The 25655-nt window shown below is 41.5% G+C and overlaps 2 protein-coding genes across 5 annotated transcripts in view; both read left to right on the top strand.

The window, feature by feature from the left end:
* dachc (dachshund c) overlaps nucleotides 1-12126 on the top strand; it is a 29871-nt gene extending 17745 nt beyond the window's left edge. Inside the window, exons 5-11 of one of the 4 annotated variants that reach the window (XM_080482307.1) lie at nucleotides 76-196; nucleotides 483-563; nucleotides 7709-7905; nucleotides 8527-8674; nucleotides 10042-10170; nucleotides 10338-10442; nucleotides 11528-12126. In XM_080482307.1, coding sequence (XP_080338433.1) covers nucleotides 76-196; nucleotides 483-563; nucleotides 7709-7905; nucleotides 8527-8674; nucleotides 10042-10170; nucleotides 10338-10442; nucleotides 11528-11565 — 819 coding nt within the window. In that variant the 3' untranslated portion in view covers nucleotides 11566-12126. Of the gene's footprint in view, nucleotides 1-75; nucleotides 197-434; nucleotides 564-7708; nucleotides 7906-8523; nucleotides 8675-10041; nucleotides 10171-10337; nucleotides 10443-11527 lie in introns of all 4 variants that reach the window. The other 3 variants (XM_080482306.1, XM_080482305.1, XM_080482304.1) reach the window with 3 other exon arrangements.
* A 4554-nt stretch (nucleotides 12127-16680) lies between these two features.
* On the top strand, nucleotides 16681-24539 carry ubac2 (UBA domain containing 2). The gene is made up of 10 exons (XM_080482186.1): nucleotides 16681-16874; nucleotides 17225-17349; nucleotides 18543-18662; nucleotides 18872-18978; nucleotides 19756-19879; nucleotides 20008-20055; nucleotides 20482-20590; nucleotides 22514-22656; nucleotides 22744-22890; nucleotides 23055-24539. Exons 1-10 carry the CDS (start codon nucleotides 16844-16846, stop codon nucleotides 23160-23162), a joined length of 1062 nt encoding a protein of 353 aa, XP_080338312.1. The 5' UTR covers nucleotides 16681-16843; the 3' UTR covers nucleotides 23163-24539.
* Nucleotides 24540-25655: the final 1116 nt, after the last annotated feature.

The raw sequence follows: 25655 nt of genomic DNA, 5'->3' as shown, positions 1-25655 counted from the left end.
TCCAATTTTTTTTTTTTACAACACTCTGTTGTGAGAGTTGATTTGTGGCTATACTAGTGTTTGTGTGTTTGTTAGGAACGAGTGCTTGACAGCCCGTCCCCTACTCCTTCACTTGAGGAAGCTCAGATGTCGTCCAATCACAGCAGCAGTGTGTCAAGCTCACCGTCTCACACAGAACGCACTGCCGAAACAACACGTATGTATCTATCCACATTTTGTTAGCCCATAGTTTTTTCTATTAGATGTTCACTGTGTGTACGTCGCACTGACTGGAAAGCACTTTTATTTCTGTTGTATTATACCATGACAACAAATAATCTATCTGTCTATATCCCCCACACGTGACAATGTTACATGAATTCTCACATACATACGAGACGCTTTTCCACCCAGAACAATACTTCTGGTGAGCCTGCTTATTTATTTGTGTCTAGACTCGCTCCATGACGGCCTCTCATCTAGTGTGTTGGGACATTCTCCAGGTTTGGCGGCGGGAGCCAGAGAGGGAGATGTGACTTCAGTGGAGTTCAACAAAGAGAACAAGAGGAGCCACAATGACAGAGGTGAGGTCATGCATCCATCTTCTTTAAGAGTCACCAATCTACCTACTATGGTTGTATAGGAAACCTAAACATGCGCAGGGGGACCATGCAGTCTTCACACAATGACGCCTTGGGACATAATCAGTTCTTTCAAACTCCCGCTACCATCTCACACGCGCTTTTTGTCTGTGCTGGATGTTTTTTGACCTCTTGTGTTCCGTCCTGCCTGTTACACTCATTGTTTTCCATGAGCCTATTTCATATCCTTGAATTTGTCCTCATCACATGTGTTATACTAATTTGAGTTAAAACAGTTAATGTTTTTAGCCAAATAATTACTCATTTCAACCGTCCGTATTGTTTACGTAACGTAACTTCTAAGGAAGATAGCTTTCTGAGAAATATTATATATACACTTTTTCTTTCTCCACTTAATTTCTCAGTTCTTCCTATTGTTCAGTCACCTTTCACTTCAAGTTAATGCATCAAATTAATATTTTCTTCCCTGTTGATCCTTTGATAAGAATAGTTTTTTCATTCATGGTAAACTCGCATTCTCTCTACATGCGCAGCCATTATTACATGAGCTGAGTCCTTCATCTTATTTAAAGGATGGATCCTCCCAGACGGGTTGGTTGGCAGAATTAACGCGAACAAAAGTCTATTGAGCATTTCGGGCCTCATAGTTGCTCCTGTGTAAATTTTAATGAAGACTTTGATTAATGTAGATGAGGAAAACTGTCAAAAAAAGTTTGCACAGCGCATTCAGGTTCAACATATTCTATTCACTTCCCGAAAACCTGGGGCCTTCAACAAAGTTAAGTGAAAGTGTATCTTGTGGGATCGTTGTTGTGATGAGTTGCATTATTTATCTATCAGATCGTAGCATCTCTGGTAAAAAACAGTTCTAAATTGGCCCGAGTCTAGTTAGCATTGCGAGCAGCCATTGTTTTGTGCACGTTAATGAAAATGTTTGAGTTGAATGTGGTTGTGCTTTGTGCTAGCGGAGTCATTACATGCCAGTGTTGGTGGCACAGCCTCTGTTCGACCTTGTTTTTATTTTCTAGATGAAAGTGCTGACAAAACACAGAAGTGAGAAGACGTCTTTTGAATATTGGACAAAGCTTTTATTGAAACTGCAGTCTGTAGCCCCTGCCAGGGGTGGGCATGACGTGGGGCAGTCCCATACTGTACATAAATAAAACAATAAGTTATGGTGTAGACATGTGAACACACACACACACACACACACACACACACACACACACACACACACACACACACACACACACACACACACACACACACACACACACACACACCTAAATGCCACCTTAATGCAGCTGGAGGTCACTAAATTCATCCAATCTTTAGTAAGCTGTCTTCTTAAGTGCATAATGTTGCTCGGATATTTTAAATTGCAGTGTCAGCCTCACTTCAAAGGTCAGTTTTCTTAGAATTTCCCATTCCAGTAATCAATCATTTAATCATTATTAATGAGTAATGCTTTCTCAGCCAGCTCAACCGCCTTTGTGCAAAGTCTGTCAATACAGAACAAAATGCATTCAGCCTCCGTCCAGGCCATCCATCTAAGTCACATCTCTTAACTTTTCAAAACCTGTGGGAACGGTGGGCAACCTTATCAGACATTTTTCATTTCCCAAAGAAAAATTGTTTTTAAGAGTTTAACTCTTAAGAAATATCAGTAACAGGTCGATACTGATTCGCGGCCTTGCCCTTTCGCTCCACTTCCTCCCCTCTACCTCCTCCTCCTCCTCTTCTTCTCCTCGCTGTCAGTGGCCTGCCGGCTTCCCGCCGAGAGCAAAGACAAATAATTCTGCAAAACAGGACTCCATTAGACCAGGAAGCGGTGTTACATTAGCGAGCCATTTGCCGGGCCGCGGCCTAACGAGCCAGGCGGCCTCCCGCGCTCTCAGCTGGACCTCATCTGCATAACGACCGCCTCCCTGTCGTTAGGGCCTGCGTTGCCACGGCGCTGCAACGTCAGTTGTTTGGTTCTCTCTGTCAGGGAGGTTTGCATTAGCTTAATGAGGACTGCTCAAGGACAAACAGTCAGCAGAAATCTACAGCGAGAGAGCGAGCGAGAGAGACAGAGAGAGAGAGAGAGAGAGAGAGAGAGAGAGGGGCAAAGATTGTTTGTATGTGTGTTTGTATGTCTTTGTCTGTGCACGCGCATGTGTAAATGTATTCTAATACTGAATCGCATTATTCAGTAATCGAATCTAAAAATCACAAAGGCCTCCCAGGTAAGGTTTCAGATGCTGTCAGGTATCTGTGAATATATTGACAAAGCAGTGATGGCACAGACGACGTGAATGCCATGCATCACACGTTGCATTTATGCAATTGATTTTCAATTGATTTTCCTGCATGCAAATGAAACGCATGTACATTTGCTGGATTGCAAGCTTTTGTGTTTGACCTAGAACATCACAGGAGAGGTTTATGGTGGATTGAACAGGAGTTTCAAAGAGTGCTTCAATGCTGTCATTCTGTCAATCCAATATATGATAATCTGTGTGTGTGTGTGTGTGTGTGTGTGTGTGTGTGTGTGTGTGTGTGTGTGTGTGTGTGTGTGTGTGTGTGTGTGTGTGTGTGTGTGTGTGTGTGTGTGTGTGTGTGTGTGTGTCTAGGAGTCCGTTTTTGGCTGTGTGTGCTGTTTCAGTGGTCTTTGAACAACGTATCCATGCAGCAAAGATCAGAGGCCATCCCTGACACCTCACTCCCATTAACTAAACATCAGCAGAATTTTATTCTCTCTCTGTATCTCTCTTTCTCCCATCCTCCCCTCCCCTTTCCGTTCCCTTCCGCTGACTGGCAGTCTTCACGTGGTGAAGTTCATTAGCCCTGGGGACAGGTGGGAGAGGAATAAGAGAGGAGGAAAAAAAAAAAAAGAGAGATGAAGTTGGGAGAAAAGAGAAAAACAGACAGTGACCTTGGTTAGGGAGATGGGTAAATGATCAAACAAGCTGGCAGCTGTGTGTGTGTGTGTGTGTGTGTGTGTGTGTGTGTGTGTGTGTGTGTGTGTGTGTGTGTGTGTGTGTGTGTGTGTGTGTGTGTGTGTGTGTGTGTGTGTGTGTGTGTGTGTGTGTGTGTGTGTGTGTGTGTGTGTGTGTGTGTGTGTGTGTGTGTGAGTGCGAGGTAAAGTAGGCGTAAAACAGTAACTCAATAAAGGATCAGTCACATCCAAGGAGCCTGGGGAGCCCACGCTGCTGACTGCGCACTTCAGCGGCTACGAATGTGTGTGTGTGCGTCTGTATGTGAGCCACAGGAGTGTAGTTGGATGCCCTCCGCTGAGCTCGCCAGCACCTGCTAATTACCTTTCTCTACAGAGCAATGCTTTTAGCAAGAAAGAGGGAGAAAGGGGAGGAGGAGAAGGGGGTGGGGGGGTGTGGGGGGGTATTGCTTCTCATCTGTGAAACACCTTGAATGTGACAGTTGCCAAGACGTGAGGCCGAGGCAGAGTAGGGAAGGTGGGTGGATTTGGAGCAGAAGATGCTGTGGTCAGCTAAGTGGAGAAAACACTGTCATTTGTCACAGACGGAGAGAAGTGCCAGATATCACATCGCACGTTCACACTCGTCTCTGCTCCAATAAACCGCCGGACTCCGAGGACGTCTTCGTCCTCGGTGGCTCGGATGACAGTAAACGCATAAAGTGAGCAACTGCCTGATGCGTGCGGGAAGGGGGGAAAAAAAATAAAAAAATGCAGAAAATGGCTAATCTTCATCTCCCTCACTGTCGCGAATCGGGAACACGCAGTTCTCAGGTTTACAAACAGATGGTCATCCATAATGCAGGTTCTTAGCTGCTTTTATGGGAGATGTCAAGCTGTGATGCATTATCAATAGGCAGACTGCCATCTAATAAAGGGTAACCACATTTTTAAAGCCCCCAAACCTGGACTTTGCTATGTGCCTGCATGCACTTGCACATAGTAATTAGTGTAAACCCCTATTTGCTGTTGAGCTTGATGTGTATACAAGAAATTAAACAAATGTAATAGTAAGCGAGAAATTTGCATTGTAGTTTGATCTCACATTGTTGCAATATCAATGTAGATTTTAAACAAACAACACCTGAACGCTTTAAAAAAAACAATGTTATGGTAATCAGGTAAACAGTTGCTGAAGAGATAGAGGAGACTGATCACACACACAGGAAGGAGATAATAAATAAGAGATTACCTCAACAGTTTTGCATTTTTAAAAATGTGTCTTCGAGAAAACAACAAAGAAAAACAACAGGAAATGCAAGGCAAGGTAACTTTATTTGTATAACACTTCTCAACAACAAGCCAATTTAAATGCTAAAAATAAGAATGATGCAGAACAATGACAAGTCATGAGAATAGCAAATATAAAAATATCATTAAAACATATTTAAAAAAGTGTTGCACACAGCTCACAATTTGAAAATGTGGAAGATTCACACAATTCTGTCCATTTCTGAAACTTTGCAGGTTGTCGCTCAGTACAGTCACAGTTACAAAAATCAATCAGGAGCAGCCTGTACCAACTCTTTGCTTTGTATCATCAATATTCAGAAAAAGGTCATTATTGCCAATTAAATGCTGAATTCCAGCTGTATCCCAGGTGATAAAGAATTTAAGATAGTGAATAACATCTGGTCACAGAGTAAAGTGATCACAGGCAGAGTACGTGTACCAGGACTGGAAATGTAAAGATACTGAAGCATTAACAGAAGCCAAGTCTCTGAAAGTACTCAAAGTATGAGAGTATCGCTTCGAGGGACACTTTGTTGCTGCTTTTTCTGTTTATCTGGTTTATTTTCATTTTAGTAGTACCTGTGGTGCAGCATTGGTGAGAGTAATCATCACCAATGTGATGGTCCCATCTTTTTAGGATACAAACAAAAAGATAAAAAAAAAAAAGAAGAAGAAGTATGAAAGCGAACTAGAATTAAAGCGGAATGAGCCTTGAAAATTGAGGAAATAAAAGCAACCAACTGTAGTGTATAAAAGCCAAACGTTTAAAACTCTTTTTTCCAAAAAAATACATATATTTAAGTGAAGCACGAATAACTGAATTGTAAGGTTTTTCTTAAATGTGCTGAAGTAATCACAAATTGTCCTTTCCGGGTAGCAACAAAGGTCAACAAAAGCATTCGGCATCACACAACAGTGTTGCTGACAACACTTTGTCAGCATTTAAAAGTATCAACTGTCAAGGTTCACCACACAAACTTCTCCCCGAGCTTTCTACCGTGTCGCAAGATGAAGGATTTTTAACGGTAAATAATTACCTGGTTTCTCAGGTCATAGGATAACAACTAATCCAGCCTAAAGACATGGTTGAAAGCTCCAGAGAAAGCTATTAAAAGTTACGGATGTTTTTGTCTAGCAACATCCCCAAGGTCAATATTTACCCTGTCGTGTATGCTCAGTCCCGTTCTGATCAGATATAAGTGTGTTTATGTGTGGAAATTAAGTCTTACTCTGACTTTTTGTTAAACAGTGCATATAAACACTACAGGACCATGCAAGTCGACCGTGAGTCAACTTTTGAAAACTGTAATTTGTGAGTGGGAATCAATTAATTTGTCATTCCTAAATTATATTCATAATTTATTTTGAATTCAGTTTAATGCCAGTTAAAAATAGATACATTTTTCAAACCCAACTTTTTACATTTGAGGAAAAAACTAATAATTCAAGAATATTTTTGATACTTTTATTTGCTTGTTTTGGAAAATATGAAGGTTAGAAATTTCTTTCCACTCCAGTTTTTCCTTTGGAATAAAATATTATCGAGGTGATATTCTTTTCTGTGTAACTTTATTAGTTTGGTTAAACTGCAGTTTGGATTTACTGTAGATTTAATCCATATTTTTTTTTTCAAGACTTGCTGTCATTAACTAGCACTCAAACAATAACCATTAAATGTTTGAAAGTCATTCTTTACAGCTACAATGTCTACGGAAATCCACATTAACTTTAAATTTATTGTCAGTACATTCCAGTACAGTGCAGCATGAATCAAGAAAAAAATATTTTACACCCTGGCACTCTCTCAGCTGACAACATATAAAAATGTATAGCGAGACTATAATAAACAGAAACTTTATGAACTAAATCAGACCGAGAATAAGACAATGAATATGACAAAAGTGAAATTCTTAGCATTAAAAACACACATTTACTAGAATTGAATAGTCAGGGGTCACCTTTGAAGTTAGATCTGAGTGTAATAAAAACTCTACATGTGTGATATGTTTACTATGTGGGTACCTGTAAATGTCTTGAAAGGGTTGTGCTCTTCTCCTCTGTGACAGAGATCTGTCTGCCACACCAGGTTTTTATTAACCGTCGGGCAGCCTCACTTTTGTTCAGTCCCATTGTCTTGAAATGTTGTGTTTGAAATCAGTATGCACCAATGCTGCTTAATGTGGTATATCTATATATCCGTGTAGACAAAGTGCTGGCCAGAATGTGTAAAAGAGGACCTGCAAGTCTACATCGAGGGCAAACAAAAACCTACTGTAGACGGCCTACAAGCGAATCTCTGATGAGTGAAATCCAACAGAATAACTAACAACAGAGATGAGGTGATGAGTAAGACGTTTACAGGTTCTTGAACGCACCCACACACACACAAAAAAAACATATTGCGCCATCATGCATTGATCATATTATAAATATTGAGGCAAACCTGTGTGGACACTCACAAATTTCAATATGGAAGAAATACATGCATAACTCCTATTGCATGCAGATTTCAATATGCATACACAAACCAAGATACACACAGCTCTACAAGCATGCAAGGAAATAATTCTGCTGCTGTATTATCCCCATAAAAGTATACCCTTTCAATTAGGTTGTGGCTGGACTGTATTTTGTATTCTGCTTGGCATAGAGGTTTCCTTCATTCAGTGTATGTCTGTGAACCATTTCTGACCATTTTTTCATTGCTAAATTACCTTTTTGATCCGGTGATGAAGTTCTGACCTCACGTTTATTTGTAATTTTATTGACAATGTCTGAACGTCACTTAAAGAAGCAAAGAGGTGCCTTCACGTGGGAATGAGATCGAGGAACCCATGAGCTCACGGTGGTGAACTGATTCAGTCGGGAGTGTATCAGACCTACTGACGAGACATCAAACTGTCTTTCTGCCCTCCAGATAGCAACTCCTTGGCTCCTCAGACAACCAGGGAGAGCTGTGATAGACAAGTCTACCCCAAGCCCCCGTCAGGCAGGGAAGGCTGCGAGAGGGTATCTTACCCTGCAGGACAGAAGCTCCCAGCAGGTCTCCACCACGCTCCCTTCATCTTCCCGGAAGGCTTGTCCTCCATAGAGACCCTGCTCACAAACATCCAGGTGAGGCTCTGCCGGGGCTTTATTATTATTATACTCTAAGATGAATAGGGAGGCAGATGAGCCACTCTTTGGGATTTCCTGAAATGGCAAATAGCAGAGGAGGCAGACATTTAGGATGTGCTGTGATTAGCATGGGCGTGTGCTGACCTGCTTCTCAGATTCTACACGTCTTTTGTTGTGGCACAGTCACAATGAGCGCTCTCTCTGGTTTGGTTTTCACAGGGAAATAAACATGTGTTTCACCTCATGTGACCCCGACGGGTTCACTTTTAGCCAGTCCATAAAAAAAAATTAAAAAAAGACTTTTTTGATGTTAAAAAATTTGATTTATTAACAAAATAAAATGTGAGACAAAAATATAGCCTAAAGAAGACACGGTTGTCACTTTTTTCTTTCACAGTTGGGTGGCTTAAATCCTCTTTATTATATTAACTGCTGCTCATAAATTACTTTGATCTGAAACGTTAAAAAACACCATGCCTTTGTTAAAGTGTAATAAAAAAAAAGAAAAGTCTCTCTCTTTAGGGTTTTTCTTTTTTTTTTTTAAAGGAGCTGGACATCTCTCCAGGCTTTCTCTTCAGTGTGTAACCTGTCGATGTGCGTCTGTGTGTCTCCAAGCAGGGTCTGCTGAGGGTTGCCATAGAAAACGCCCGTGCACAGGAGAAACAGGACCAGCTGGAGAGGACGGAGCTGAAGCTGGAGCTGGTCCGAGAGAGGGAGCTCAGAGAGACCTTGGAGAGACAGCTGAGCATGGAGCAGAAAAACAGAGGTACATCGCATCTCGCTCCGGAGAGCAAACGCTCAGATTTACTCATTAAACACAACTGTCTGTATGTTAACTTGAGCTTCTTCTTTTTTTTTTTTCCCCCTGGAACTTATTCCAGTTGGCAAGTGTTGATTGGAGTGTTACATTTCCCCGTGTGAATTTATTAACACTGGCATGGTGTGGATTTTAACATCTAAGAACTGACAATTCTGCTGTGCGGCTAAACAAGGCTTGTCTAATCCACTTCTGAACTGACAGGACGTCCATTAACTTGAAAATCAGATAAGGAAGTGAGGACACCTACTGTGTATTACCCCTCAAAGCAGCTGCAGAGGTGAATTAGACTGAGTTTGGCAGTATCCTACAAACTAAATCGAGTTTGGCAAGTTCACAGAAGCTGTCATAGACAGTGCCGTCAGAGCAAATTCCAATCAAGGACAGCGCGTTTGATGAGGGTCAAATCAGGTGGAGAAAAAAAATAAAAAAAACTTGTGCTGGAGAGTAATAATTGTTTTATATTAAATATTTTTGGGATTAATTTTTTACAGTCATTGGCCTTGTTTTAAAATGTGTTGCGTTTGCTTTTCCCTGTGGTGAAGAAATGGACAGTTTGTTGAAGATCAGTAATCTATGGACACACACACACACACACACACACACACACACACACACACACACACACACACACACACACACACACACACACACACACACACACACACACACACAATCACCATGTATTTAAATTGTGGGAAGGAGCCAAAACACCTAGAGGGAGGGAAAAAAAAAACAACCCCCAAAAAACCAGGGTCTTCACACACTTGAGTGCTGACCACCACGAAAACATGTTGCCCTGTGTGACTAAGTAATACTTAGTGACGGGACGAGAACTAGCGGAGGGAAGAAGTAAAGGTTGGATCAAAGTGAGCCTGCGTTGATGAATTTTATTAAGATTGATGATGTATATGCCAAAAAGTTTGTGTCACTCAGCACTCTTGAAGGTCCTGTTCTCTAAAAAAATATCAGACACAGTGGTATCTGCCCCCCTCTTGTGAAGACAGACCAGATGTCCTGGTTACCTGAATGGAAGTGTGTGCAGCGAGAGACAATGTGTCCTTTACCTTTGCCCCATTTCACATCTACTATTAGCAAAAACCTGCAGTTAAACCACAGCAATATGCCAAAAACTGCTGGTTCAGAATGCCTTGCTTCAGAGAGGCTCAAATGTCTCCATGTACATTATCCAAGAAGTAGAGAAAAAAATGAGAGACAATCAGAAAATAAAATGAACTGCAGTACCGTCAACAAAAAAAACCAATTAAAAAAACAAAAAAACAAGCCGGTGACATCTTGTTTTCTTTTCTGCTCAGTTCTCATCCAGAAGCGCCTGAAGAAGGAGAAGAGAAGTAAGAGGAGACTACAGGAGGCTTTGGAGGAGGAGGTCAAACTCCGCGATCAGGCGGAGCACAGCCTGCTGCACACTGCCAACACACACACCGGTACGCAGAAGCCTGTTTTCTCCCTGTCTGTTTTTGACTGAAACCCGCTGTATCCATTGCGATTCTCATTTTCATATTAAATGTCACCAAGTCATCAGTGCAGCTTCGCCTTGACTGTTCATTAGCCTCTAATTAAGTGTCTTTATTAATTAATGACCAAACAACAGGCCATCAATCATCAGCGGCCCCTCCTCACACAGAGTCTGTGACCCAGGACGTGAACGGGAGCAATCATGATGACAACAGGCTGGACAGCAAGACAACAGTACAAGGTACAGAGTGTGTGAGCGGCCGCATCTGCAACATCTTAGAAATTGTTACATTTCCACAATGAAGAGACTTTTTCTAGTAGGAATTGAAAATATTGTGTAAAAAGAAGCCAAAGCATTGTTAAGTGCCGTAATCATATAATTTACCTCTGATCAGCAGGGGTGATTTGATTCTCATTCTTACCAAGAACTTTCACTTCAGTGTGAAAATCATAAGTGTCCTACCTGCTGGTGAGGATTTATTTAGCTCCTATCGACCGAGCGCGGACAACGGATTTCTGTTATTTCACCTGCTCACTGCATGTGATGCTTAACTGACCAGTCTCCTGGAAGAGTTTTCGGAGATTTCACGGGGAGCCCGCTCCCGAGAAATTGAAGAAAATGAAATGAGGCATGAGACAGTTCACTGGGGCTGCCGTTTTAATGGAGACAGGCATTTAATATATTTACGTTGCCAACGTTATTGTCTTCACAGGAATAGATTAATGAGAAAGTCCCTCATGCAACATCTTAAACAGACAGAAAAAGAAATGGCCGTGATCCTTCGCCCGGCCTCATCAAAGGAGTGCATGGTTGGAGCCCACCTCTGCTCCGCGCCGCGCTAAGACCGCCATACCAGACACTGTGCTTGTTCAAAAGCAATTTTTAATTGAATGTCAGTGAAGCAAGAAGAGAACTGGCCACTAATTAATGGCTGTCTTAATTGTCCTCATGACGAGTTTGTTTGGACATCATTTGCATAATTAACACCCAGTAATAAATCATTTAAAGGGGAATTGTCTGTCAGACAGCAGGGCAGGATGTGCTTCCTTTGTGCCAGGAAGTTTTTTATCACCAGAACGGGGTTCAGGGGCCGAAAGACACTTTCCTCTATTGTTATTGATCTCTGCTTGTGGCTAAAAGCCCCCCCACCCCACCCCCCCCCCCCCCCCCCCCCCGATATTTATATGAATGAATTCATTGCGTACGCTTTTTCTAACAATAGAGTCACTCTCGTCCAAATTTAGAATTTATTATGAATGAAATTGTTTGAATTCCTTTTTTTTTTTTCTTTAATTAATCCGAGCGTCTCTGTTTATTCATTTCAGAGGGCAGAGTTTTCCTGCAGACTACCGGGATGTACTGAAGACAAGCTGATATTGTGAACGAGTGAAAAGACGGGCGAGTGGATGGAAGAGCGGTGCGACTAAGAGCCGTTGTTTATGAGATTTACAATCGACAGGCATGCTCTGCAGCATCTCCCATACACTTCTGCACCTCGCCGAAATGACTCCTCTCTCAACATTTCAAGGTTGACATTTGAACTTCTCCATTGCTCTCCTGTTTTAATTTATTGCATTTATCAACAAATCTCAGCCGTAGTTGGAAGAGTACTTTATTCTGATGTTGTGTTTGACTGTGTTTCTTTGAATCAAAGTTTTCTTTTCTTTTCTTTTTTAGATGCTAGATACAAATGATCATAGTTGTTTTGGATTTTTCTTTTATTTTCTGTCAGTGCTGTTTGTCTGGACACAAGTGACGAATATGACTTGTAACAGAGTTGTGTACATATATATAGTCATCATTTTTATTATTATTATCAAAAGAGAATCATAATGGCATGTTGTACAGTCAGTAAATGACTTGTATTGTGTATGTTATGCAGTAGTGCAGTTTGACAATACAAACAATACAAATCCTTTTTATTAAACTGCGTGAGTGCGTCGTTTCTTCACTTCGCGACTGGTCACATTGTCCATTCAACTGAAGTAAGGGAAGAAAAGCAGAGGAGGAGCCGAGCCGCAAACATATTCGAAGGTGCAGGGAGAGATGTTGCATTGATTCCTGCTTCATCTCCAAAAACGTACACGTAAGTATTGACAGACGGGAAGGTGGTGAGCAGGGGGCACATGGAAGCTGTCCGTTTGGCGAAACATGTCGACGGTGCACTATCCGTCTGTGGCTGCACTCGTTTTGATCAGGTTTCCCTGACGTGATAAGAGAAGGTGAGAGACTTTTCATGCTAAACCAGGGTCAATAAGCAATCACTGTTTTTTTCGTGAATTTGTAAAAGTATTAAACAATAAATAGATGACTATCTGTCGGGAGGGGAAGAAAAACACCATCTATACATCGCAGTGTGAAAATGTTTGGCTATTTTAGGAGGATGTTTTCCTGCCAGATTCTGGCGTTGCAGGGGGTGAAACAATATTCAATTAAACAAATGAATCTGATTTACATTTCTGGATAGGAGCCTTAATACAAATGAAATGAATACCAATTTCTGATTTAGCATTTTAAAAAGTCATGTACATCGACAGGTGTGAAAGATATTTGAAAGCTTCATAAATTACTGCCAAAATGACTCAGCTCTGCTCAAAAGAAAGAGTTTGTCCTTGGCTCATTGCATGAGTTGAACCAAGTGTTCCTTTGCCAATAGAGGTTAAAATGGCTACTGTGTGATATATTATGTGAGGGGAGTCAAAGATCACAAATCCTGCTTGTTTAGAAGTATTAGAAGCAATTTCCTCCGGAACATGCAAGAGGTGCTCAAGCATTTAACCGGCAAAGAATATTAAGTTTCCTGAAGTCCTCAATAATATATTTCACGTTGTTCTGAACTCATTTGTTTTGCCCCCCCAAAAAAAAGAATCTGTGTACCGAGCCAGGTTTTGCTTATGCAACCTTGTCTAAAATGTGTGGTGTGCCATTTCCTGGACACGGGTAGATAAGCTGTAATGCAGGACTAAAACAATGCCTCCGTTACAACCAATTCTTCCTGAATACAGAGACGCTGACAACTGAATAGCAATGATTCACAAAAATGAATGTGTGAGTGAGTCATCATCAACTTTTCAGATGACCACCTCAGGCTGTCTGGAAGGAAAAAGGTTTGTGACTTCATTCGGCAGTTTCACACTTCCCATGTATCTTTCTCTCTCTCTCTCTATAGCACGCACGCACGCGCACACACACACACACACACACACACACACACACACACACACACACACACACACACACACACACACACACACACGCACACACACCACAATTCAGTGAGTAGCATTGTCCTGCCGAGAGATGTGTAATGGAAAAGATAAATGGAGGATAAAGCTAAGGTGACAGGACCGAGCAGGCGTGTGTGTGTGTGCGTGTGTGTGTGTGTGTGTGTGTGTGTGTGTGTGTGTGTGTGTGTGTGTGTGTGTGTGTGTGTGTGTGTGTGTGTGTGTGTGTGTGTGTGTGTGTGTGTGTGTGTATTTGCATGTCTGTGTGTTTCTCTGTGTACCCGCGTGTGTGCACTGCACAACAGACCAGCAAACCATCTGCTCATCTCCTCTTAATGAACAAAGCAAACAGCAGGAGTCAAGGCTGTCTCCAAATCTGGAGTCTCTTTATTGGTAAGCACACACAAACACACATATACACACATCTCTGCGCTGTTTAATCTGATTATCTTTGATTGAGAACAGGGGCAAAGCAACCTTTTTAGACCTCACTCCTACATCAGTGACAGAGAAGGTCTGAAACACAATTAGCAAGCTGTTACTGAGCTCTGCTTTGCAGTCACATCTGACCACAGGCAGCCAAATAGACCTAATGGGTGGGAACTAACCAATGGGAACTAACACTGCTGCATCTGTGGCTGATGGGGAAAGGCAACACTATTAGACAGCTGTTCGCCATATCTTTTCAAATGTACTTGGAACCGGCATAAGCATTGGATCAACTGGCTCAGGAGCAATCGTGGGCCAGGCAAGACGGCGCACACACTGTTTGATGTGAGTAAAACTGGCAGCTATTGGACTATAAGACAAAGCAGGGCCTCGGCGGAGGAAGTCTGGACCTTGACAAGATATGACACTGTGCACATGGGGCCAGAGGACCATAAGAAAAAGTCATTAATCTGGACTTTGTGTAGCCACATCCTGCTCAAGGCCCCAAGGATAATTAACAGCGTTACCACTCTGTCAGAAAGCTGACCACAAGACTTAAAGCCATTTAATACTCCCCGAATGCCTATATTCACACAAACCATTAATACATATTGCATACTATGCAAGTGGTCTGAGATGACAAGGCTAAAGATCAAATGAGATTAGACCTGTGCTTCAGGGCCGAGGAATGTCCTGTCTGATGTTCATAAGGTAAACAGCAGGGTGGCATCACAAGGCATCAACCAGCTGCATCATCTGTCCAGCTATAATGCCCCTGTGTGGGTGGGACACCAAGTCCCAGCTGAATGAGGTTCTGCAGGCATCCTGCACCGGGCAGATCGGTGGCGTTCAGCCTGAAGGTTGGGCCTCTTGACCGTCAGCGGAGCCCACAGATGGACTCTCACTGCTGTGTGGCCGATGCCGCAATGTACTGGACGGGGACGATCGGCTAGAGTTTTGAATGTTTGCAGAAACTCAGTTGTTCCTCTGAGACTTGCTGAGGTTTAAGTTTTTGCATTTTAATAAAGTCATTGACTTTGTTTTTGAATCTCCTGTGTACGTCGTGGGTTCAGTTGGCATAAGATGATAATTCAGGACGTATTTGCATTTGAGGTTGATTATGATGTTTTATTGGTGTTTTGTATTTTTATGATTTAATTTTGTATTTTTTGTTTACTTTTTGCACTTTCATCACTTTTTGCTGCATCTGTGGGTCAGAATATAAAATGTCACATTAATTATTTTACATAGATTTGTGGGTGCTGGGTTATAATTATGATCTTTTTGTGTCTGATTTTGATTTGTTATCCTATGTATCCCTCCTCCATTGGGATGCATTTTTTTATTGATTTGTTCCTCTGTTTCTTTTTAAAAATATATATGTTTCATATTGATAATTTTCACAAATTTCTGTGGTTGTTTATATTTGTTTTGTTCATTTTGTGTGCTCTTTTGCATTTTTGCATTTCCTTTTAGCTGCTTTGAAACTTTAAGTAAATTTGCATCTCTTTTTGAATGCTTTGCATGTGATCATATTTATTTATTTACTTATTGGGTTACTTTGAATCCCTTTCATGTTTGTTTTGGTTGTTTTGTGTCTTTTTATACTTTCATAGTTTTTTAAATGATAATATTATGTATCTCAATATGGATGTTTGAATACTATTCTGGTAATTTGTGTGCTTTAGTTTACATTTCTTCTACATTTAGACTATAGAATATCTGAAATAAGACTAAAAGGCCCTCTGACTCTCAGGGCCAACAGTCCTGTGCATGATACAAATTCAGGGATCTGCATTTAATTGCATTTGATTGCTTTATGATACTGCTCCATTGGTATGACACTATCTTTCTTTTACATGGATTGTTTTGTTTGTATTTTTGTATTTCATATTCCATATTGAACATATTTTCAGCAATTTGTATTTGTTGGCATCATTTGTTGTGTCTGTGTCTCATTTTGGTCACTTTCCATTTTTATCATCAATTCAAGTATTTTGCTTTGTGCCTTTGCATCCCTACCGATCGACTGTGGCTCGGTTGGGTAGTGGGGTCATCTCTTAATCAGAGGTTACAGGTTTGATTCCCCATCTCTCCCTGTCTGCATGTCAAAATGCTCCAACTCAAATGGACTGAGCACCTTGCGTGGCAGGGAGTGAATGTGTGAATGGGTGAACATGATCAACATTATAAAGTGCTTTGGGGGCTGCTCAAGCACTGGGAATGAGCTCTATAAGTGGAATCCATTTGATAACTTTGAATTTCAGTGGAGTATTTTTTTTTGGGGGGGGGGGGGGGGGGGGGGGGGGTTAAATACTGTGGGGACGTTTGTGGTTGACTGCTTTTCATTTTAGAATTTCTGTTCTCATTCTGGTTGAACAAAATGATCATGGGCTCAAATACTGGTTGGGCCTTTCTGAGTGTGTTGTTGGTTTCATCACACAGTCCAAAAACATGCATGTGAGATTAATTGGCGTCCTTATATTGCTGTAGGTCTCTCTGTTTCTGCCCTGTGATGGACTAACAACCCTCGCCCATAGTTAGATGGGATTGGCTCGAGCGACCTTCAACAGGATGAAATCCTTATAGAAGATGGATGGATGAATGGAACCTTTTTTTTCAAGTTTTTTACTTTATTTTTGAGGTATGTGTGTTATATTTTTGAAATAAGACAGGGGCCCCTCCTGCTCTAAGGGTCCTGTGCACAATGCGTTTGTGGATGAGTTAAACTCAGAAGAGCGTTTCCTTCCCTCAACAACAAAACAACAGCGCTCCCTGCAGGCCGCGTTCCCTCATAACTTTATCACGCCGCGAATAAAACCTCTTTTGGCCCTGTCGGCCTTCCGTAGCGGGACACTCTTCCCTTCCTTCTCCTCACAGTCTCAGCATGGATCCTCTCGACAACTTTATTCCCACGTTATAGTCTTAGTTTTGTCTTGTGTTGGCATTAACGGTGCTCGTCCGGATCCCGTACCTCATCGAGAGACCATGTTTACCACCACGGGTTCCCGGGGCCTGTGTGAGTATCCGGGGCTTCGCCGTCAAAGGGCAGCGGGGCTGTCGCAGTCCTGTGACCGCTTCTCCTGTCAGCTTCAGCGGCTACTCTTCTCCGAGCTAGCCGCCGTTAGCCTCGCGCTGTCATTCATTTATTCCGAGCTTTCACAGCCGCGTTGCTTGATAACTAACTTACTGTAGGCTTTTACATTCCGCCAGGGAGCCACGTTAAAGTGAAACTATCCCCTGAATCGTGTGTGATCCGTGTTCCTGACCCACCAGCAGCATTAGCCCCCCCGGCTCACCTTCTGCCGTGGCTGAACCACAGTGACACTTCCTTGTCAATAACATATGTTGTGTTTGTGTTTCTCGCAGACAAGGCTCCTCTGTCTAAAGGCCTCCTGCTCGTCCTCAATGGGCTGACTGTGACGCTGACTCTGCTGCCTCAGTACCAGGAGCTGTTTGTGTACAACCTGCAGGCTGTCACTCTGCACCACCAGGTACCTCCAGCCACCCCCAGCCTCTGTGTGTCTCAGTGATCTGGAGAAGAATCTACTGAAAGCACCCAACTCATTCAAACTAAGACGAATGGCAATGTCAGAAAGAGGGGGGGGGGGGGGGGGTTGTTTTTGAGAATTATGAAGAAGTGGTGAGGTAGAATATTGTAAACAAATGAATACAAGAAAAGCTACCCAAGGAAATGAGTGACCAAATCCTAGGAAAAAAACCAACAAACCAAAACACACACAAAAAAAAAGGCTGTAAAAGGAACAGAGATATGAATCCACTCGGTATGCCACCATGATATGATCCCAGAGGTGGTAGAAAAGACAAAAAACTAGCCAGTTATATGGTGCAAGTCGAATAAGTCGAATCAGCGAATAAGTTGAATCAACATGTGGGATCTGAAAGTTTCTTCGAAGTGAAGTTTTTGTATCGGCACAAATGGAACGTGCCTCGTATTGCCTCATTGACACTTGTGGAATACAAATCAGATTTAAAATTTTTGCCCACCCAACCACTGAAGAACACCAATATTATGATGATGGGTTAGGAAATCGTACCAGCCCTCAACAAAATAAAGTGTATGTAATGATTTCATCAGAGTTGAAACACAGGCTCTCTTCATTGTTTTGTGTTGGATTATTAATTTACTTTAAAAAGTAATCATTCTTCAATGCAGATTTGGATAACTCACCCATCACTGGTAGTTTTGTATTTCATTATCTGCGTATTCCATAAAATGACGACAGGAAAAGTAAACGGCAAAAAACAAGACGACATGGACCGGAAGAGAGTTTTCATTTCTTTCTTTTGGTTATTTGTTTCCCTGTTCTTTCTTTCAAAATAGTTCATAAGTATACAAATTAAAGAGTGGGAAACATTATTGATCAGAAAATGTGGTCTACAGACCCGTGTAACATATTTAGAAGTCAGGTGGAACTTTAAACTTGCTCTGATGTTACTGTAGGAAATACCTCGAAGTGGTGTCTGTATTCATACAGGAGCCTTTGCACTCCGGTTCTGTTATGATCCACTCAAACAGCTCGCAAGCTTGAAATGATGGTACACTCCCATTTATAACTGCTGAGTGGACTTTGATTTGATATTATGTGATGAAATGATTTCATCTGGGATGCTGCGTGTCTTCCCCGGTGCGAACATAAAACCCAGCCTTTGTGTTGGACTGCAGCTGTGGCGGTTGCTGTGCGGCAGGCTGGTCTGTCTCGATGTGAAGGACTCCTTCTGCAGCAGTCTGCTCATTTATAATTTCCGGATCTTCGAGAGGAGGTTTGGCACCAGGAAGTTCACCGTGAGTACCAAATGCACCGAATAACAAACACACACAAGGCTCAGAATGCACGTTTGCTGACGTAGACTGAAACAGAAAGCGTAATGTGTGGGACTTCCTCTTTTAGGGAAGAGAACACCCTCTTTGTTTGTGTGACCTTGTGTTTGTAGTGACATGGGAGACGGTGGGAAAGGCATTTTGGTTTTTTTATCACCTCTGCTTGATTTCAGTCCTTCCTGCTGGGCACGTGGTGTCTCTCTGCACTGATGGACTTCCTGTTGGCCCAGGCTTTCCAGCTTCTGTTTGACTATGAGGTGGAGGAACTGCCTTCAGGACTGTGAGTCGCAGTTTGTAATAATTCATGTTAATACCGTTGCGCTTTCTGAAATATGAGAATCGGCTCATCTTAATGTTACTTATAGTCATGACGCTTCAAAGTAATATCTGAGCCATACGTCACCGAGTAGAAAATCTTTTTTCATTTTCACCTACACACTTTGTCGTTTAAGCCCGAGGCAGGTTTCATTTTTAAATATCTTAATCCCCTCCCTGCTTTATATTTGGTATTGAGATGTTGGTGGGATGTGACAGCTGCATACAGGCCAACTCCACATAAAAAATACCTCGAGACAATTAATGACGAAATTAGTATTTATTCATACATATCATCATGTTTTTAAGTTGTAATTTTTTCTATACTGTGTGCATTTTTATGTTTGACTTAATAAAAATCTAATGACGGAGGGGGGGGGGGAGGGGGGGTGTACATGGTTTTTATTTAATTGAATTTTTTTCTCTCATTTTTTTGTTATTACATATATATTTTTTTATTTGTTGATGTTTTCTGTTTGTTTTAGTTTTGGCATACGCTATTAATATTTGACACAATATTGATTTTTGAAATGCCATCATTTGTAATAATTGTGTCTGTAAAAACTCAATAAGCAAACTTGAGCCAAAAGACGGCATCATCATACAAAAGCCACGTGATCGACCAAAACAAGCGTCACTCTGACTGACTGAAATCTGGTTAATATTTATTTTTGTTAAAAGTCTTTTTGTGTCTTTACTCCTGTCACCTCTTCCCTCCTGACTCACCTCTTTCTTCTCACAGGCTCGCTCCTGTCTTTTCTCTCTTTGTGCCTTTCTATTTGTCGATCCCCCAAATGCCAGTCACCCAGGTACTGGGCCACATCCACATCACCAACAAGTCTCTGGTCTACGTCGTAGGCTTGCAGGTGAGGTGTTCTTTTTACTATCTGTTCTTTGATTCTTGAACCCCCCCCCCCCCCCTTTTTTTTTTTTTTTTAATCTTATCTGACTCTCATTGTTTTTGCCATCCTGTCTCATCCACTTCGCTCTACAGCTGTTAACTTCCGGCCCGTTCATGTGGCTCCTTGCACTCAGTGGACTGGTGAGTACATAAATTCTTCCTGTCTGCCGTGTGTCCAGGAAGTGTGCCAGTATTTAAAGCTGTGATAAGAGATTTATGACCAGTTTGTCGAGGCCTGAGCATGAATCGCTCGAGAAATCCGTCCAGTTAGAAAAACTCAGAAAAGACGAGTTTGCGATGTGTTTTTCTCAGTTGTCATGTCACTCAGGGTTTTGAATGATTAATTGTAAAAGCTGCAGCATTTTGTAATCACAGGTTATATTTAACACGCATTTCACCTCACATTAACAGGAATATTTTCCTTTTATGTAGAGTCGACACACCAAGCATATGTTATTGCCTCCTATCTACAGCACATTGCTAATTTCCTGGCAGAGTTTCCGCACACTGTAAAAGTTGTGATTTACATGCTCTGACATAAGTTTTTGACTCGGTGCTCTGTTTCAGATCTCAGGCGTACTCTACCACTCCGATTTCCTGCGGTTACAGAAGGTCCTCTTCGTGCCCTCCTGGGTGTCTCGCATTGGAAGGTATATCCTGGAGCCGCTCTTCTCAAGTGAGTCGGCCCCTTTGTGTCCACGAGCACAAATCCTGTGTAAACCCTGAGCACAGTGGCCGGTGTTGCAGCTCCAGACGGGAGTTACTGTCTTTATTTATAATTGAAGAAACAGAACAGCCAGACGATATTAACACATGTAATTCTCCTCCTTAATTTTTGTTGTGCTTCGGTGAAAGAACCCTCACTGTAAGCTGTTACACATACAATTGAATCAATAAGGAGCATTAAGGTACACACGTTATTTACTTCAGTAAAAGCTCCACCATTAAATAGTAGTATGAAAGCTTACTCGAGAGATTTGTCAGTAAAATTAGTTGATGGAAGATGTACTTTAAAAAAAAAAATATATATATATATATATAGTTTCCCACGCTCCCTCCACCTCTTAAAACATTTCCTTGAAAGCTTGTTTACTTTAATGTTCTGCTGCTCTTCCTCCCTCGTCCCTGGTGCCCTCCATTTTAAGCCTTTCAGCCTGTGATGGTTTCTTTGTCCGTCCCAAAACAGTCGATGCGTAACAGTGTTACTCTTAACATTTTATTCCATCACTAAAATGGAGTAGGAAAACCGTAATCTAGTTTGGTTCAGGGTCTAAAACATGTGGTGTCAGTGCAACGCAGCTACAAGTGAATTTGCTTTCAGGAGTTCCAGAGGAAGCCTTTAAGAGCAGATATCTAATAAATTGCACCGGGGGGTAATGCTGAGGAAGGACAGATAAGCTCGGTTTCCCCCAATTCTTATTTCACACACTAGTTTGTGATTTAATGTTGCGTCACTGCTTTCTATTTTATAACAAAAATTAAGGATGATGTGAAAAAGTAACTGAAATGGTGAATGTAATGATGAAAATTAGGTACAGAGGTACAGCTAAATACTACCACTGGAGGATCTGAGGTATTCAACATGCTTATATAATGTTAACAAATAACATAAATGAGCCTGACGTGTCGGGGCTTTTACAGACAAGGGATTAAAATCCTAAAATCAATTTCTAAACTCAGAAGCTGATGTGATGTGGTCACTTCTTCTGCATTTTTTTTGGTATTCTGTTTATGTACACCACAAAAAAAACCAAAAAGAAAAGAAGCAATTACAGTAATCTAGTCTGGGTGTGATCAAGGCATGAGCAGCATAAAGTGGAGGATTAGTCTGTGGAACAGCTGCACTCTGTAGCTCAACCATACAGCCAGGCGATGTTCACACTGCAGGCAAAAGTCACACGTATCTGATTTCTTTTTCTTTTTTTTTTTTAATGACAGCTTGAACAGCACAGGACAGATTCTTTTCCATTTGGATCCAGGCCACATTCATACAGTATATGGCCCTAAATCTGATATTTGTTTGGCTGTTTTTTTCAAAGTGGCCCGCATCTGAACTGTCATTACTCATTTCGTCTGTCTAATCTGTCCCTCAAGTTATGTACTGGAGGAGGTTGGGCGAGATCCCGTTTTTAAAAAAAAAAAACAAAAGAAGAAAAAGATGGATGAAACTGCATCCACACACACAGCTCTTGTAAAGCGGTAACGACCGCTGCTCGACTAAAGAAACGACATATTACTGTTGTCACTTGGGTCTTTTTTTAAATGAGAAGCGAAATATCTTTCTGGGCCTATATCTACAAATAGAACTGACTATATCTGAAATGACCCTGTATGCACTGTTTCAGATGTGGCTCTCACACACCAGAGTAATATCATATACACTTAGCTTTCAGTGGAAGGGTTGTTTATGGGGATAGCGATCAAATACTGGTCATTCAATGATGAGTTTCAATGACCAGATCATAAACAATGTTTTTACGCCTCTATGTTTATGAGTTCAGTGGCAGGCTGATTGCAAACCCATTTCCTAAAAATACATTTATGCACCAGACACAAAAGTCTCTGGGATGCTTATACCTGCATATTTATCATTGCCAAGGTTCTCAACCGACCAATGAGACGCCTTTAGGGATGGGGGCCACACTGGACATTCAGAGGCAGCAAAGGATGGACATGCTCGACCAACAGTTCATACTCACCCAGTACAACGAGGCCAGGAGGAACGCCAGGCATCAGCCACAGGTAGAAACACACACAAGCAATCTTTTAAGTTATTCAGTCCGTACTGTTGTATTGAAGATTTCTAATTGTGGCTCTGTGTTGCTGCAGTCTGGGTTGTTACAGTGGACCAGGTTGTTCCCCTCTCTGAGACACAGGGGGCAGAACAGACCCCCGATGCAGCCTCACCCGCAGGCTCAGACGCAGCAATCCACACAGCAGCCAGTGCTGGACAATTCCCCTGTCGCAGAGGAGCAAGTGAGTGTTTGTGTTTCTCAATGTGGGTAATATGCTTTTACTAAACTAAATTAGGCGTGACACTTACCTTTATGTTGTTTCTCTGTGTCCTGGATGATTCACACGATACATTTCAGCAGCTAATTCCGTTTTTTATTTTATTTATTTATTTTTTTGTCTCACAGGTTGCACGGTTAGTGGAAATGGGTTTCTCCAGGATTGATGCCCTGGAGGCCCTCAGAGCTTCAAATAACGACATTAATATGGCAACCAACTTCCTCTTGCAACACTGAGTCCAGGAGCGCAGTGCTTGGTGGGGGGGTTGGGGGTGGTGGTGGGGGTAGTTGAATGACGACAGAAAGAGAAAGCAAGAAAAGAAGTAACCAAAGCAAAAAACGAAAAGGATTGAAAACGCAGCGAATCAAAGCATCCAGGCGAAGAGACAAACGTGATTTGTACGGATAATCAGACGGTGGCGTGGCTGCTCCCTGGAGCAGTTAGTCGGACTTGCCCCCTAACTGAGCCTGATGGCAGGCCGATGAACGGGGAAGTGTGAAGCACAAAGCGAAAGACATTTGCGTCATAGCTTTCTCATGGTGTGAAACGGGCACTCAAGGCAGATGAGATGGCGCTCTCAACTCCCAAGGGGTGCCTGATTCAGAAGGATCCAGAACGCCCAACAGGTCCGAGCTTTTCCTCACGGCGACATCGTGAAGATGCCTAATCATTGCTGCAGAGGCGGAAGCACACAAGTCGTTATTCCCTCCCCGTGCAGATCGCGAATTAACAATTTGTTTCCCCAATGTCCCGTACTGCCACGTCAACAATAACCACTCTGTGTGCAGAAGGCTGGACGAAAGACAAAAAGACAAGAGGAAATTGTGCTCAATAGAAATAGGAAACAATAAATCACTTTTCAGGTTATGCTTCACTGGATGAAGTGAAATACTTCATGTTCAGGACTTCATGACGACACAGTTTTGGGCAGCTTGTTGGTTCATGTACTAGAAAGTTTAATTCCCTGTGAGGAGGTCAGATCTCCTTCAGCGCCGAATTGTTTCTTCCATCTCTCACTCTTAACAGATTGTTGGTCAAATGGGATATCTCAGGGTCTGGGGGACAAATTCTTCTCTCCATTACATTTACTGACGTGTGGGCACTTACATGGATCCATAGTCGCTTGTGGAGAAGGTCATATATTATGCCCTTGACTCCTTTGCTTCATCAAGTGATGCTCTCATATGGACAGCCTCCTCAAACTTTATTTATTCAGTTTTGACTGGGAACTTTGTCGGTGCACTCGTCTAAATCATAGCCAGTCTTAAAAGTCTGTTGATATTTATTATGCAATATCATGACGGGAAATTTCTAAAGACTATGCACTGCATAGTAAGTACTTTGTGTATATAAACATGCGCGCAAGAGAAGTAATATGGCAGCCATTGTGTATTGATGTCAAAGACAGATTGCTAGTTTTATAATTGTGCATATTATAATTATTATTATTGATAATATATGGCCACTGAAATGAAGCTGTCGTTTGTGTGTATGTGTCTTTTTCAGGGTGATATTTTAGTTTATGAGCGTGATGAGATGAGAGAGTTGCTGCATGGACAACTTTCTGATGAACTGTATTATTTGATCTGTGGAATAAATCAAATTGCTGACTGAATTACTTCTGTGGTGAGAATTCTTATTCTCGGTTTTTGTGCAGCTATCGTGTCGGGCTGGAAACAAAACAACTAATTGCAGACTTATGTAAACAGAGCTGCTATTAATTTGGTATGATTTTAAGAATCCATTCAAAAGATTTGAAATTGACATACAACCACTGTTTTTAAAATTTTATATATCGAATCTAATGTATCGTTGTAGTTTAGGTTTACATTGGGCTGCTTGTGTGGCACGTTATTGCTATCCAGCACAACATTCACTGCTGCTAAATCAGGAGTAACTACAGGAATGTAACAGTGAAGAGAAGTGCTAAATATAATAACAGTTTGTTCGATGTCTAATGTTTAAAACTAATGAAATATATCAAGGTGTCACTCTTTTGCTTGCTAAACGAACAGTGTTGAAGGCCTTGGACTGACTTCTTGGTTGCTTAATAAGTGGAGGAAGATTTTTTTAGGAATTGATAAAAGTAGTTGGATTGTAGGCAAAAACAAAAGTAGCAGAGCTTTGAGCACTATACATCGATAGTAAGATATTACATTAACAGCTGTTTTCAGACTCATTGGAAAACGTTTGCTCCAGTGTGTATTGTGATATTGTTTATTATAAACAACCACTGCATTTTGCATTACTTCTTAGTTCAATTTTTAGTTATACACATTTTTAGAATCAGAAAGATCAGGGTTTTGTTTTATTTTATTTGAGTAATCATTAGAAATAAACATATCAATCATCATAATCTCCATCAAATTAAGGCAAACAACTATTACAGTAACGGAGGTTATTTCATTGGGGATTATTCTACAATAGGCTTGTAGATCTGCGACGGGTGTTAAATGTATGGTCCACAAACCAAAACCGGCCAATCCAATCGCAGGATGAACTTGATGAACTACCTGCCAAATATGAAAACTTACAATGACATTAGCTTGCCATTAAAGGTGACCGCTGTTAGTAAAAAGGGAATGCTCTATTTGAGTAAAACTAGTGAACCTGTTGTGGAGATGTTTGTGAAAACGTGCATGCCAAGAGCTGCAAAAATCACTTCTTATAAGACAATATATGTTTGGCCAACATGGATTTCACATTTCGTGCCCCATGAAGCACACGAT

The sequence above is a fragment of the Lipophrys pholis genome (assembly GCF_963383615.2).
Source record: "Lipophrys pholis genome assembly, chromosome: 15".
NCBI classification, from domain to species: domain Eukaryota; kingdom Metazoa; phylum Chordata; class Actinopteri; order Blenniiformes; family Blenniidae; genus Lipophrys; species Lipophrys pholis.
Note: the sequence above shows the minus strand (reverse complement) of the source record. Positions and strands in the feature narration are given on the sequence as shown.